The sequence below is a fragment of the Podarcis melisellensis genome (assembly GCF_964234715.1).
Source record: "Podarcis melisellensis genome assembly, chromosome: 2".
NCBI classification, from domain to species: Eukaryota; Metazoa; Chordata; class Lepidosauria; order Squamata; family Lacertidae; genus Podarcis; species Podarcis melisellensis.
Window position 1 is genome coordinate 117199200 of NC_138529.1, and position 12986 is coordinate 117212185.

Genomic DNA, 12986 nt, shown 5'->3' on the forward strand with positions numbered 1-12986 from the left:
AAGCAACCTGGTTCCAAACAGTTTGACTGAGATTACATACTGATTCTGCTCACAACTTAAGCAGACAGACTCTGATTTCTTACAGAGAGCACAAAAGAGAAACTGGCTACTTTGTCACATGTCAGAGTGACCCAACAGTTAGCAGTCTGGCCTGAATAACTTTAGGAGGCCCAAATGACTTTGCAGTCCCAGCACTTCCCAGCCTGCTTTGCTGCTTCTGCTCTCATGTGTCTTTGTCACATGACAAGTCTATGGGAAGCTGAAAGCAAAGTGCTCCTTAAATTTGATGAGGGAAGAAAATGAAGCGCAGAGTTACTCGCGGCCTGGAGACTTCCTCCTTAGAGGAATCATATCTCCAAGAAGCTTTGTTGTGCAACTTCCATATAACCTTTCCTGGCCTCCAGTAACCAAGCTTAAAGTGTAAATAATTAAATACATCATGGATATCAGGCTTCACCACCGCTTCAGTAGTTCCCTTTCACAGGGAAATAGTTCTTATTTCAGGGATAGGGAGACAGGGGCCCTTCAGGCGCTGCTGGACTCTGGCTCCTATCATCCTGATCACTGTTTGTGGAGGCTGAGGCTGATGGCAGTTTCTAATCTCTTTTCCTTTTGCTCCTTTTGGTCTTCAAATAAAAACATCTTGGAGGTCCTGGGCCACAGGGAGGCTAGGTTGGCCTCAACCATAGCCAGGAACTTTTCGGCTGTGGTCCCGATCTGGTGGAACGCTCTGTCCCAAGAGACTAGGGCCCTGCGGGACTTGACATCTTTCCTCAGGGCCTGCAAGACAGAGCTGTTCCACCAGGCCTTTGTCCAGGCACAGTCTGACCCCCTCCTTTGGTAATCCTCACAAAACTCTAGCCCAATGGTTGCCATTAATGTGATTTGAACTGATTTTAAAATGAAATGATTTTAGAATGCTGTGCTACTTTTATTGTTGTTAGCCGCTCTGAGCCTGGCTTTGGCTGTGCAGGGTGGAGTATGAATAAAAATTGATTATTATTATTATCCATGTCTTTTAAAATTATAAGCTTGAGGACATAGGCTGTTTTAGGAATAATATTTGTAAGCTATAGTGGGAGATTTCCCAAAGAGCAAAATAAAGATGCTATAAATAAACTGAGGCCTTTGTCCAGTTGTAGAATTGTAGAGTTGAATGTCCCGACCCCTCTGAATCTTGAGTGGAACCACAGGTTGTTGTTGGAATTAAAAAATAATCTGGATCCCAGATAGTATTTTCCTGAGGGCTGCAGTAAACTCCACAGATATTATTATTATCATTATTTACTCAATTTATATAGCACCCTATACCGGGAGGTCTCAGGGCGGTTCACAGAACAAAATCAAAGTATAACTATGAAACCACAAAATACAAAATCAAAAACAATGCCTCAATAACCCCAACCTCCTACTGCATAGGCAAGCAGTTTCCTCTCACTGCAATTCCATGTATATGGTGATAAAACCATGTATATGGTGATAAAAAGGTCCAAAAGTATCATTGTCAAAGTTCCCTTAGCTCACTTGTAATGCCGAGGAAATAGATAATTCACAGTAGACCTCTTAAAATTTCTTATTCCCCATTCTTCACTAATAGCAATTGTGGAGTTGCCATTGTGGCTTGAAATCATTCCTGTACCAGGCTCTTTGATCTTGAGTCAGACTGCATTTATTCATAGCTGAATTTCCTAAGCTGCTTAAGACGTCGTCAAATGAATTGCTATAGTGCAAAATGAACTTAGCTAAATTAGAAGAAAAGGGACATTAAACTATTTTGGCATGTGAGTTTTGATGTGGATCAAAAGTACAAGACTAGGAGAAAACTTAGTACATGGAAGGACATGACTGAAACTTGATATTAGGTAGTCAGAAATGAGCTAAGCCAGACACCTCAGTTTGATTTTATTCTTATTCTTATTATTTTATTTATTAAATTTCTATAGCGCCCATAAGCCACAGATGTCAGGGTGGTTCACAACATAAAAATACAATATGAAAAAGACAAAATACATAATAAAAATAACATAAACTAACCAATAATCCCTCTACCCAGAAGACAGTTCAAAGGGCATTGGATGTCAATCAGCCAAAGGCCTGGTTAAAAAGGAATGTTTCACTTGGCACCTAAAGATGTACAATGAAGGTAGCAGCCGAACCTCCCTGGAGAGGAGGGTCTCCAGTCCCTCAAGAAAGCACGCTTGATGTCAGGAGTGCCAACTTGAATAAAATAGTGTGGGGACCCAGGTAAGCCATGCCCCACATCAACGATCACATGATGCAGTGCGCACACACAATTAGGATGGGAATACCCATCAGCCTTGTAGGTCCAGCCCTACTGGAAAGATTTTTTTAAATTTTGTTTCAGCTGCTAACTGAGACACTTTTAAAAGACACATGACTTCCAGTATCAGATGCTGCATATCTCTGAATGTCAGTTGCTGGGATCAACTCTATTGCCATCAGGTTGGGTGGATCCCAGAAATTTCTGATTGGCCACTGGGTGCAACATGATACTGGATTAGATTAGGCTTTGAACAGAACCAGCAGCAGGACTCTTCTAATGCTCTAGTCAGCAGCAAAGTTCAGGCCAAACTCTCACTCACCATGTGACCCATGTCAAACTTTGGGGCAGCGACTTTGATTCCTCGCAACCATGTTTATCTGCAACTCTGTTCCTGCCCCTCAGGCCACACAGAAACTTCAGGTTGTTGCAGAGACGAACTTCCTTCCCCTAATAATTATCAAAATCATCATTATTTATTCTGCCTTGTTCCTGAGGGGAAAGTTGGTACACAGAAGATCACCTGTGTCAGAGACAGACTGAGTCATGATTGAGAGTAAGGGGGGGTGGGGTACATCTGTATGAGGTTTAATGCCTCTGAAGGTATAGCTGACCACTACCCATATTGGTTAAATATGAGTTTTGGGGCTTCTTCTGATGTAGCTGGCTATGGGGGAGAGAGGAGCACTCACAAGAGACGTGTAGCAATCAGTCAGAATGAGATCCCAGATGCTGATGCTGCTCATTTTGCTTGAATCCTGTAGAAACCTGAAGGCAAAATGCCCCTTGAATCCGATCCGGGAAGGAATCAAAGCACAGAATTATCTCCAGACTGGCGACTTCCTCATTGGCGGGATAATATCTCCAAATGTGTTTGGTCTACAACTTCCATACATCTTTTCACAGCCCCCATTAACCAGGTTTAAGGACGAGTAAGTAATTATATGCAGAAGGACGTCACGTTTTTCTACTGCACCCTAATGGCTGCTGTTTACTAGGGAAATAGTCTCCATTTTAGAGGTGAGGACTCTGGTCTTCCAGATGTTGCAGGACTGCAGTTCCCATCACCCCTGATCACTGGCCTTGCTGGCAGTGGCTGAAGGGAACTTGAGTTTTGCAGCAGCTAGTGGGTTGCATGTTCCCAGACATGCTCTATTTTTACCTTCTGTGCTGCTGTGTTGCTTGTTGAAGAACACAAGTGTATAAATGAGCTTGATCATGATTTATTTTCATTAAAAGGTGAATGGTTTGACACTTTTTATTTGATTGATTTCATACAGATTGCCATTTAGGTTCTACTGGCACATCTTGTCCTTCTTGTTCACCATCCAAGAGATCAACCGGGATCCCAGGCTCTTACACAATATCACATTGGGCTACAGCCTCTATGAGAACTATTACAATGCAAGGATCACTTCTGATGCCATGCTAGACCTGCTTGCAGGTGGGGAAAGGAATATTCCAAACTATCGCTGTGGAAAATGGAGTAATATCTTGGCTGTTCTTGAAGGAGCCAATTCCATCATCTCCAAAGTGATTTCAACCACGTCAGGCATGTACAAAATCCCACAGGTATGAAGGGTGGGACACAAAAGAGGTTCAGCAGCAAAATAAATTCACTTTATCGTAAGCAGAGTCAAAAAGAGTCATCAAAGACGGAGAAAATCCTGAGCTATGTTAATCTCGATAGCTCAGTTGGTTAGAGTGTGGTTCTGCCAGCGTCAAGGTTGCAGTCTTGATCCCCTTATGGGACAGCTGCATTGCAGGGGGGAGGCCAAGATGAACCTCAGGGTCGCTTCCAACTCTATGATTCTATGACTCTTGAACTCAGAGACTTTGCTAGTTTTGCAACTGCCCAAAGTTTCAAAATAAAACTATCAGCCCTGGCCAGCACAATATTTCTTACGTATTTAATATTTCAGGCTAATCCTGTACTTTGTCCTGAAAATGAAACACTGCACTTTTTCTTCCCCAATCCAGATCAGTTATGGCTTTGTATCTGGGGTTGTTGATGAGAACACCAAAGTCTACCGCATGGTCCCCAATGAAGAAGTTCAGTACTTGGGGATTGTAAAGATGCTCCAGCATTTTGGATGGACGTGGATCGGCCTCTTTGCTCCAGAGAATGAGAATGGAGAAAGGTTCTTGAGTGCCTTGACATCTCTGATGGCCAGCAACGGAATTTGTGTTGCCTTTTCAGTAAGAATACCAGAAAAGATGTTCACACAAAGTGAATCAGTTGCCCTATGGATAGAGACCAATGTATTCCTTTACTATGTAAGCAGTTATAGGGGATTGTTTATCATCATGAAATTACAACAAGAACTCGAGAAACAAATTGGGCCAAAAGTATGGCTCACAACAGCTTTTCAAGACATTGACATGAATTTGTCTTTCAGTCCCAAGTACCTGAAGTATATCCATGGTTCATTCTCCTTTGTAATGAAGACCAAAATAAGGAGCAAACGTGACTGCTGTAAATCAGAGTCCCATCTTTTTAATCTTTATCGGCAAAAAGCATTTAGTTGTTCATACTCAAAGCACGTCCTCGCTATGAGAGGTTGGACAAGATGCAGAGATGTGGAGAATCCGGAGGTGCCGTCTGAAGAGGAGCTGCAGACTGTTCTGTCTCAAGACAGCCACAGAACATACTTCAGTGTCCAAATCATGGCACATGCTTTAAATGTTGCCTGTTCATCCAGATCAAAGCAGATGTTGATGGCGGGTGGAGGAGACCAGTTGGCATGTCAAAGGCTACACCCATGGCAGGTATTTCCTTTCCCTTTCTAGAAATTGAAGTTCTTTCTACCAGCTCTACAATAAGCATTCTCATTGATTTAGACACGAATGCAATATCAAGGTGGTCTACTGCAATAAAAAACCTAAGACCATATAATAAAAGCATAAGAAGCGAAAACAAGTTAAAAGCAGACGTCCCTCCACCTGGAGGCTGTCTCTTTAGTCTTGCCAGTAGGTTAAGTTGTGGCACAACAGGAGTTTTGAGTTCCAAGGAAGCAGGGATTGAGGCATCTAAAATGCTTTTTAAGTTCTGGTGTTTAGTGCTCTGTAAATTCCAACGAGGCCAGGTATGCCAGGACTTTGGAGTTCAAAGGGAGAAGGGATGAGATGTCCAAAATGCTTTGAAATGCTGGTGTTTTCCCTGTCATTCCAGCTTCACGCTTTCTTAAGAGAAACCCGGTTGTTGAACACTTCCATGGGTGGATTGTATTTGGGTGAGAATGGGGAGCTGCCAATCATGTTTGACATTGAGAATTGGGTGGTGCTTCCCAATGAGTCTTGTGTTAGAGTGAAAATTGGGAGTATAGATAGAGAGGCATCCACTGACTTCAAGCTGGCCATTAACCCAGAAGCTATTGTGTGGCCCAAGTGGTTCAACCAGGTAAGAGCCCCTTTATTCCACATGATACACATGAAGATCTAGTAATCTGTTGAATATTTCCAAGAGGAATTCAAGTATAATCTTTTGGAAGTTTGGCTGATGCTTTCATTATAATTAATTAAGTAAATTATTAAATGTGTATAATGCTCTTCATGTGCAGATACACACACACATGTATGTTTGTATGTTTGTATGTATGTAATTTTTTCATTTATTGTGGGAGCCTTTTTGTGGAACCTGATTGAGCTGCACAATATGGTCCATGGTAAATCCAGCAACAGAAAAATTCCTGTGGTCCCCGCCTTCCCTGGATGCCCTAAGCACGTACTTATTCTGCTTAATGGTTAATCCAGCCCGGCCCTGCGAGATCTCATGACAACATCTCAGAGCCCACGCAAGAGCATCCTGGAGCCCAGTGAGCAAACCAGAGAGCTTGGGAGTAAGGCCTGCTTGGCATGCCAGCTCCTGAAGGTCAGGGTGGTTGTGCTGGAGCCGTTCCAAGGGGCTCATTAGAGTGCAGTGGAATTTTGGTTCTGGAACTTAATCCATTCCAGAAGTCTGCTCAACTCCCCAAACTGTTTGAAAATCAAGGTATGGCTTCCAATTGGCTGTGGGAGGTTCCTGCACTCAATTGAAAGCCTCCTCAGACGTTTGGCTTCCAAAAAATGTTCACAAACCGGATCACTTGCTTCCGGGTTTGCAGCGTTCGGGAGCTGATTTGTTTGGGAGCCAAGCCATTCAAGAACCATGGTACCACTGTATATACATTTTTGCATATACTACTCCTTCCCCGGAATGTAACCCCTGCATAAGATGTGATCATACTCTATGTTTAAATACTGCTCTTCATCAGAGTGTTTTATTGCTGCTGTTCTGGGATGGGATTTTTCTTTTCTTTTCTTTCTGCATCTTTTGCCCTGTGCCTAGAGAACTTATTGGGTTGTTTCCAAACTCTATGAATCAACTCCATAGACACAAATTCTCCTGGCACACAAATACTTCCCCTGAATGTACCTTCTTTTTTTATTAGACTGTGCCTCAGTCCAGTTGTTCAAAGACCTATGTATTAATACTCTTTTCAGTACATTTCTTAGCACAATTCAAACTGCAAAGAAACTGAGGTCGAGTGCCGAGGACCTTCTGGTGGTTCCATCCTTGCAAGAAGTAAGGTTACAGGGAACCAGGCAAAGGGCCTACTCGGTGTTGGCGCACGCCCTGTGGAACACCCTCCCATCCCATGTCAAACACAGCAGGAAGGCTTCCATTCTACATCAAGCATAGGAGCCAACTCCTAGGAGCTGTGGGGGCTTTGGCCCCCACAATAAAATATTTGAGGGGGCTGGGGCCCCATAAAGTTGATGGGCATCGATTATGTGTTGTGCAGTTTACCTGGGCCCCCACAATATTTTATTCAAGTTGGCACCCCTGACATCAAGGGTGCTTTCTTGTGGGACTGGAGACCCTACTGGGTTCTTTCCAGACTCTTTGAGTGACTTCCATAGGCACAAATATTGCTGACACTTCCCCTTTAATGTGCCATCTTTTCTTCATGGCTAGACTGTTCCTCACGCCAGGTGTACCAAAAGGTGTCGCCCAGGATATGCCAAGGTGGTTCAAGAAGGAGAGCCGGTTTGCTGCTATGCTTGTGTTCTGTGTGCGGAAGGGACCATATCTACACAGGAAGGTGGGTGACGCCACAGTAGATGGAATTTGTGGGGAGAATATGAATAGGGCAACATATCAGTCGGAAACATTCTGTGAAGATTCTAAAGACACATTTGGATGCAGATCCATTTTTGATTTCTGCATTTTTAACCTCCTTCCAGGAAGTAATTTGAAAGAAATGACCCGCAGGAAGCAATCTCATGGGTGCAAATTGGGTTCAGCCTGCCCTGCCCATAAGGCACAGCTTTGGCTATTTTGTGCCAAGCCTTCTAGGATCACAGAACCAGAACCACCCTCACAAAAGGAAATTAAAGATGTCTTCAAAATAAATGAGAAATAGAGAAAATTAGGTGAACATTCCATTCCATTGCATTGTAGAACAATTAAAAAATATGGGATTTCAGCAGGAAGTTATTGGATATCCTAGACAAGGAGTTTGAGAACAGCTGTAGCAGATTGGAAGAGAGGAGTTCAAGGATATTAAAAATAAATAAATCATAAGTTGTGTGTCTTTTTTTCTTAGTTTGATCCTTTTACATGGTTTGCATGTTTTGTGGTATTTTATTCATTGTGATGCTGTTTTTTACTGATTGTTGTTGTTTAGTGGTTTAGTCGTGTCCGACCCTTCGTGACCCCATGGACCTGAGCACTCCAGTCACTACTGTCTTCCACTGCCTCCCGCAGTTTGGTCAAACACATGCTGGTAGCTTGGAGAACACTTTCCAACCATCTCGTCCTCTTTCGTCCCCTTCTCCTTGTGCCCTTAACCTTTCCCAACATCAATGTCTTTTCCAGGGAGTCTTCTCTTCTCATGAGGTGGCCAAAGTATTGGAGCCTCAGCTTCAGGATTTGTCCTTCCAGTGAGCATTCCTTCAGAATGGATAGGTTTGATGTTCTTGCAGTCCATGGGACTTTCAAGTCTCCTCCACCACCATAATTCAAAAGCATCAATTCTTCAGCGATCAGCCTTCTTTATGGTCCAGCTCTCACTTCTATACATCACTACTAGGAAAACCATAGCTTTCACTATATGGACCTTTGTTGATTATAGCTTAGTAATTCTTAATTGTACATGATAAGTGTAAACTGTTTATTATTTGCTGATATTAATTTTTACTGTTTACTATTCCTTAGTATTATGATTGAATATTATTGAATTTTGCTTTATTTGATATGTTGTTTATTTTAAAGTTATGCTTTTATTATGACTTTTTGTGTGTGTATTACGTCTGTGATCTTTGCTGTATAGTCTATAGTTTCTTCAGCTTGTAAACCTCATTTTCTGATATCTCCCATATGAGTGTGTTTCTCGACATGTAATAGAATATGTCTGTAAGCAAAGCCAAAGCCATTCTTTTTCTTCTCCTCAGATGCAGAGCGTTGCACCAAATGTCCAGAAGAAGAATATCCAAACAAGGACCGAGATCACTGCATTCCGAGGATTATCACCTTCCTATCATATAAAGAATATTTGGGGATTCTCCTGACTTCTTTGGCTCTCTTCCTGTCCTTGACCACAGGCTTTGTTGTAGGGATCTTCATTAAACACAAGGAAACTCCCATAGTCAAAGCCAACAACAGGGACCTCTCCTACATCCTCCTTGTCTCCCTCCTGCTGTCCTTTTTGTCCTGCTTCCTCTTCCTTGGCCGTCCCAGGAAAGTCACCTGCCTCCTTCGACAAACGGCCTTCAGCACCATCTTCTCAGTTGCTGTATCTTCTTTGCTGTCCAAAACCATCATGGTGGTGCTGGCCTTCCTGGCCACAAAGCCAGGGAACAGGGTGAGGAGATGGTTAGGGAAAAGTCTAGCCAACTCCATTGTCATTTCCTGTTCCAGTGTCCAAATGGTCATTTGCATCATTTGGCTGGGCATCTCTCCCCCATTCCCAGACTCTGACAAGCATTTCCAGGCTGGAGAGATCACCCTGCAATGCAATGAAGGGTCTGTGACCATGTTTTATGCTGCCCTGGGTTACATGGGCTTCCTGGCTGCCATCTGCTTCACGGTGGCTTTCCTGGCCAGGAAGCTGCCTGGTGCCTTCAATGAAGCCAAGCTGATCACCTTCAGCATGCTGGTCTTTTGCAGCGTTTGGGTCTCCTTTGTGCCCACCTACCTGAGCACAAAGGGGAAATACATGGTAGCTGTGCAGATCTTCTCTATCTTGGCTTCTAGTGCTGGGCTTCTGGGCTGCATCTTCATTCCCAAATGCTACATTCTTGTGCTGAGGCCTGATCTGAACACAAAGGAACACCTGGCCACAAAAACTAAAGTTGTTGCCTGATTCTTAACATATTTATAACTGTTTTCCACCACAGTAGTAATGAAACACACAGAGTTGCCTTGGGAATGAATGTATCTTCTTAGATAAAGTTTGCTCTTCATTTTTCATTCATCTTGAAGGATGAAAGGGAATCATTGAACCACATCCCTGGAGAGTTTCTGGACATAAAAGTTTTAGGGATAACCCTACCTGTAGAGTCTACTGGAGTGCAGCCTCCCTCTTCATACATAATTAACTTTCTCTACCATCTCCAATATGTACTTTGACATGACCCACCTTCCTTTCTTCCTCAGTTCATAACTTAAGCCTAAATAATAACTTAGTGTAATTCTGCTTGTAGTATTAAACACTGCAACTGAAAAACGGAATCTCACTTGAGTGTATTAATGCTTGAGGGAACCACCTGAAGGCCCTTGGAGCTGGACCTCAGTATCTGGTCTGGACGATGGGTGTGGAGACACTCCTTTAGATATACATGGCCAATGTAATTTAGGGTTTTCAAGGTGAGCATCAACCAATGAATGTGACAGCTGTCTCTTTGGTGGGAGTGAGAGGGGCACCACGATAGCTGGAGCCAGAGACAATGATGGACAAGAACCACCACTTGCAAGTAAGAAGGCAGGTGAGTGGTGGTGGCATGAAGGCAGGTTGAGATTGGTGGGGCAGTCCCCATTCACCCCCATGGAGCAGACCTCTCACTTATTTGCACTGAGCTTCTGGAGAAGGGCAGGATCCATCCTTTTTGTCTCCCTCTCTTATATAGCACCAGCACTCATAGACATCCAATGAATCTGAAGGTTGGGAGATTGAGAGCAAACAAAAGATTGAATCATGCAGTGCATAGTTACTTCCACCCAATGCCAGTCACTGGTGACCAGTGCCTGGCAAGGCCCATTGGTTTCATGCCCTGCTTGTGAGCTTCTCAGCAATGTCTGATAGGCCACTGTGTTGCAGGACTAGATGGGAGTTTAGACTAACCAGCAGGGCTGTTCTTAGCAAAGTTCAAGCCAAACTCATCCCTGAAATGCAAGTGACTCATGTTGCAGTTTGAAGCCACATCTGTGATTTGGTGTAAACATATTTTCCCCCAGCTCTGTCCCCGCCCCATGAACCATGTAGAGATCCTAGGAACTTTCTTCCCCTTTTCATTATAAAAATGATAGTGGTTTATTCTTCCCAAAGCTCAAGAGAGATCCCTGGCAATTGCCCAAACATCAGAAGCCAAGGAAGCCTGAGATTATACACTGTGCTGGAGGGTGTTGACTTCTTCTGATTTCCTGGCTGTGGGGGAGAAAGGAGAAGTCAAAATAGAGGTGTAGGAGGCCAAGCCAGAATGACCTCCCTGCTGCGGCTTCTGCTTCTAATGCCCCATCAAGTCTTGACGCGCAGCGTAAATTAATAATGCAGAGTTTTAAAGAATAAAAGCTTTACTACTTTAAAATAAACTTCTTCATAAACAACATGGTTCCAAACATTTGACTGAGATTACATACTGACTCTGCTCACAAGTGAAGCAGACAGACTCTGATTTCTTACAGAGAGCACAAAAGAGAAACTGGCTACTTTGTCACATGTCAGAGTGACCCAACAGTTAGCAGTTAGGCCTGAATAACTTTAGCAGGCCCAAATGCCTGTGCCGTCCCAGCACTTCCCAGCCTGTTTGCTGCTTCTGCTCTCATGTGTCTTTGTCACATGACAAGTCTGTGGGAAGCTGAAAACAAAGTGCTCCTTAAATTTGATGAGGGAAGAAAATGGAGCGCAGAGTTACTCACGGCCTGGAGACTTCCTCATTTGCAGAATCATATCTCCAAGAAGCTTTGCTGAGCAACTTCCATATAACTTTTCCCAGCCCCCAGTAACCAAGCTTAAAGAGTAAATAATAAAATACATCGTGGATATCATGCTTCTCCCTCACCTCCTCAATGGTTCCCTTTCATAGGGAATTAGTTTCAGGGATAGGGAGACAGGGGCCCTTCAGGCGCTGCTGGGCTCTGGCTCCTATCATCCTGATCACTGTTTGTGGAGGCCGAGGCTGAGGGGAGTTTCTAATCTCTTTTCCTTTTGCTCCTTTTGGTCGTCAAATAAAAACATCTTGGAGGTCCTGGGCCACAGGGAGGCTAGGCTGGCCTCAACCAGAGCCAGGAATTTTTCGGCTGTGGCCCCGATCTGGTGGAACACCCTGTCACAAGAGACTAGGGACCTGTGGGAATTGACATCTTTCCGCAGGCCCTGCAAGACAGAGCTGTTGCACCAGGCCTTTGGCCAATGCACAGTCTGAACCCATCCTTTGGTAATCCTCACAGAACTCTAGCCCAATGTTTGCCATTAATTTGATTTGATGTGATATTAAAATGAATTGATTTTAGAATGCTGTGCTACTTTTATTGTTGTTAGCCGCTCTGAGCCCGGCTTCGGCTGGGGAGGGCGGGATATAAATAAAAATTATTATTATTGTTATTATTATTATTATTATTATTATTATTATTATTATTATTATCCATGTCTTTTAAAATTATAAGCTTGAGGACATAGGCAGTTTTAGGAATGATATTTGTAAGCTACAGTGGGAGTTTGGCCACAGAGCAAGATCAGGACGCTATAAATAAACCGAGGCCTTTGTCCAGTTGTAGAATTGTAGAGTGGAATGTCCCCACCCCTCCGAATCTTGAGTGGAACCACAGGTTGTTGTTGGAATTAAAAAAATAATCTGGATCCCAGATAGTATTTTCCTGAGGGCTGCAGTAAACTCCACAAATATTATTATTATCCTTATGTACTCAATTTATATACCACCCTATACCGGGAGGTCTTAGGGTGGTTCACAGAACAAAATCAAAGTATAACTATGAAACCACAAAATTTATAATCAAAAAACAATGCCCCAATAATCCTCCCCCCTTGCATAGACAAGCAGTTTGCTCTCACTGCAATTCCAGCTAACCATGTGTATGGTGAGGAAAAGGTCCGAAAGCATCGTTGTCAAAGTTCCCTTAGCTCACTTGTGATGCGGAAGAGATAGATAATTGACAGTAGACCTCTTAAAGCTTCTGATTCCCGATTCTTCACTAATACAAATTGTGGAGTTGCCTATTGTTGCTTAAAATTATTCCTCTTCGATCTTGAGTTAGACTGCATATTACTCATAGCTGAATTTCCTAAGCTGCTTAAGACATTGTCAACTGAATTGCTATAGTACAAAATGAACTAAGCTAAATTAGAAGAAAAGGGACATTTTACTAGCTACATGAAGGACATAGATAAAAGATCATATGGAAATCTGCAACTTTCATATGGAAATATTTCTGGCACGTGAGTTTTGATGAGGATCAAAAGTACAAGACTAGGAGAAAACTTAGTAC

The 12986-nt window shown here is 43.1% G+C and overlaps 2 protein-coding genes across 2 annotated transcripts in view; both read left to right on the plus strand.

The window, feature by feature from the left end:
• Nucleotides 1–204: 204 nt before the first annotated feature.
• LOC309364408 (vomeronasal type-2 receptor 26-like) overlaps nt 205–12986 on the plus strand; it is a 49544-nt gene continuing 36762 nt past the window's right edge. The window contains exons 1-2 of the mRNA XM_081901628.1: nt 205–420; nt 3046–3213. Coding sequence (XP_081757754.1) covers nt 287–420; nt 3046–3213 — 302 coding nt within the window. The 5' untranslated portion in view covers nt 205–286. The remainder of the gene's footprint in view (nt 421–3045; nt 3214–12986) is intronic.
• Nucleotides 5267–9651, plus strand: LOC309364900 (vomeronasal type-2 receptor 26-like). The gene is made up of 3 exons (XM_081902899.1): nt 5267–5681; nt 7239–7365; nt 8717–9651. The coding sequence occupies exons 1-3, from the start codon at nt 5370–5372 to the stop codon at nt 9625–9627; spliced, it is 1350 nt and encodes a 449-aa protein (XP_081759025.1). The 5' UTR covers nt 5267–5369; the 3' UTR covers nt 9628–9651.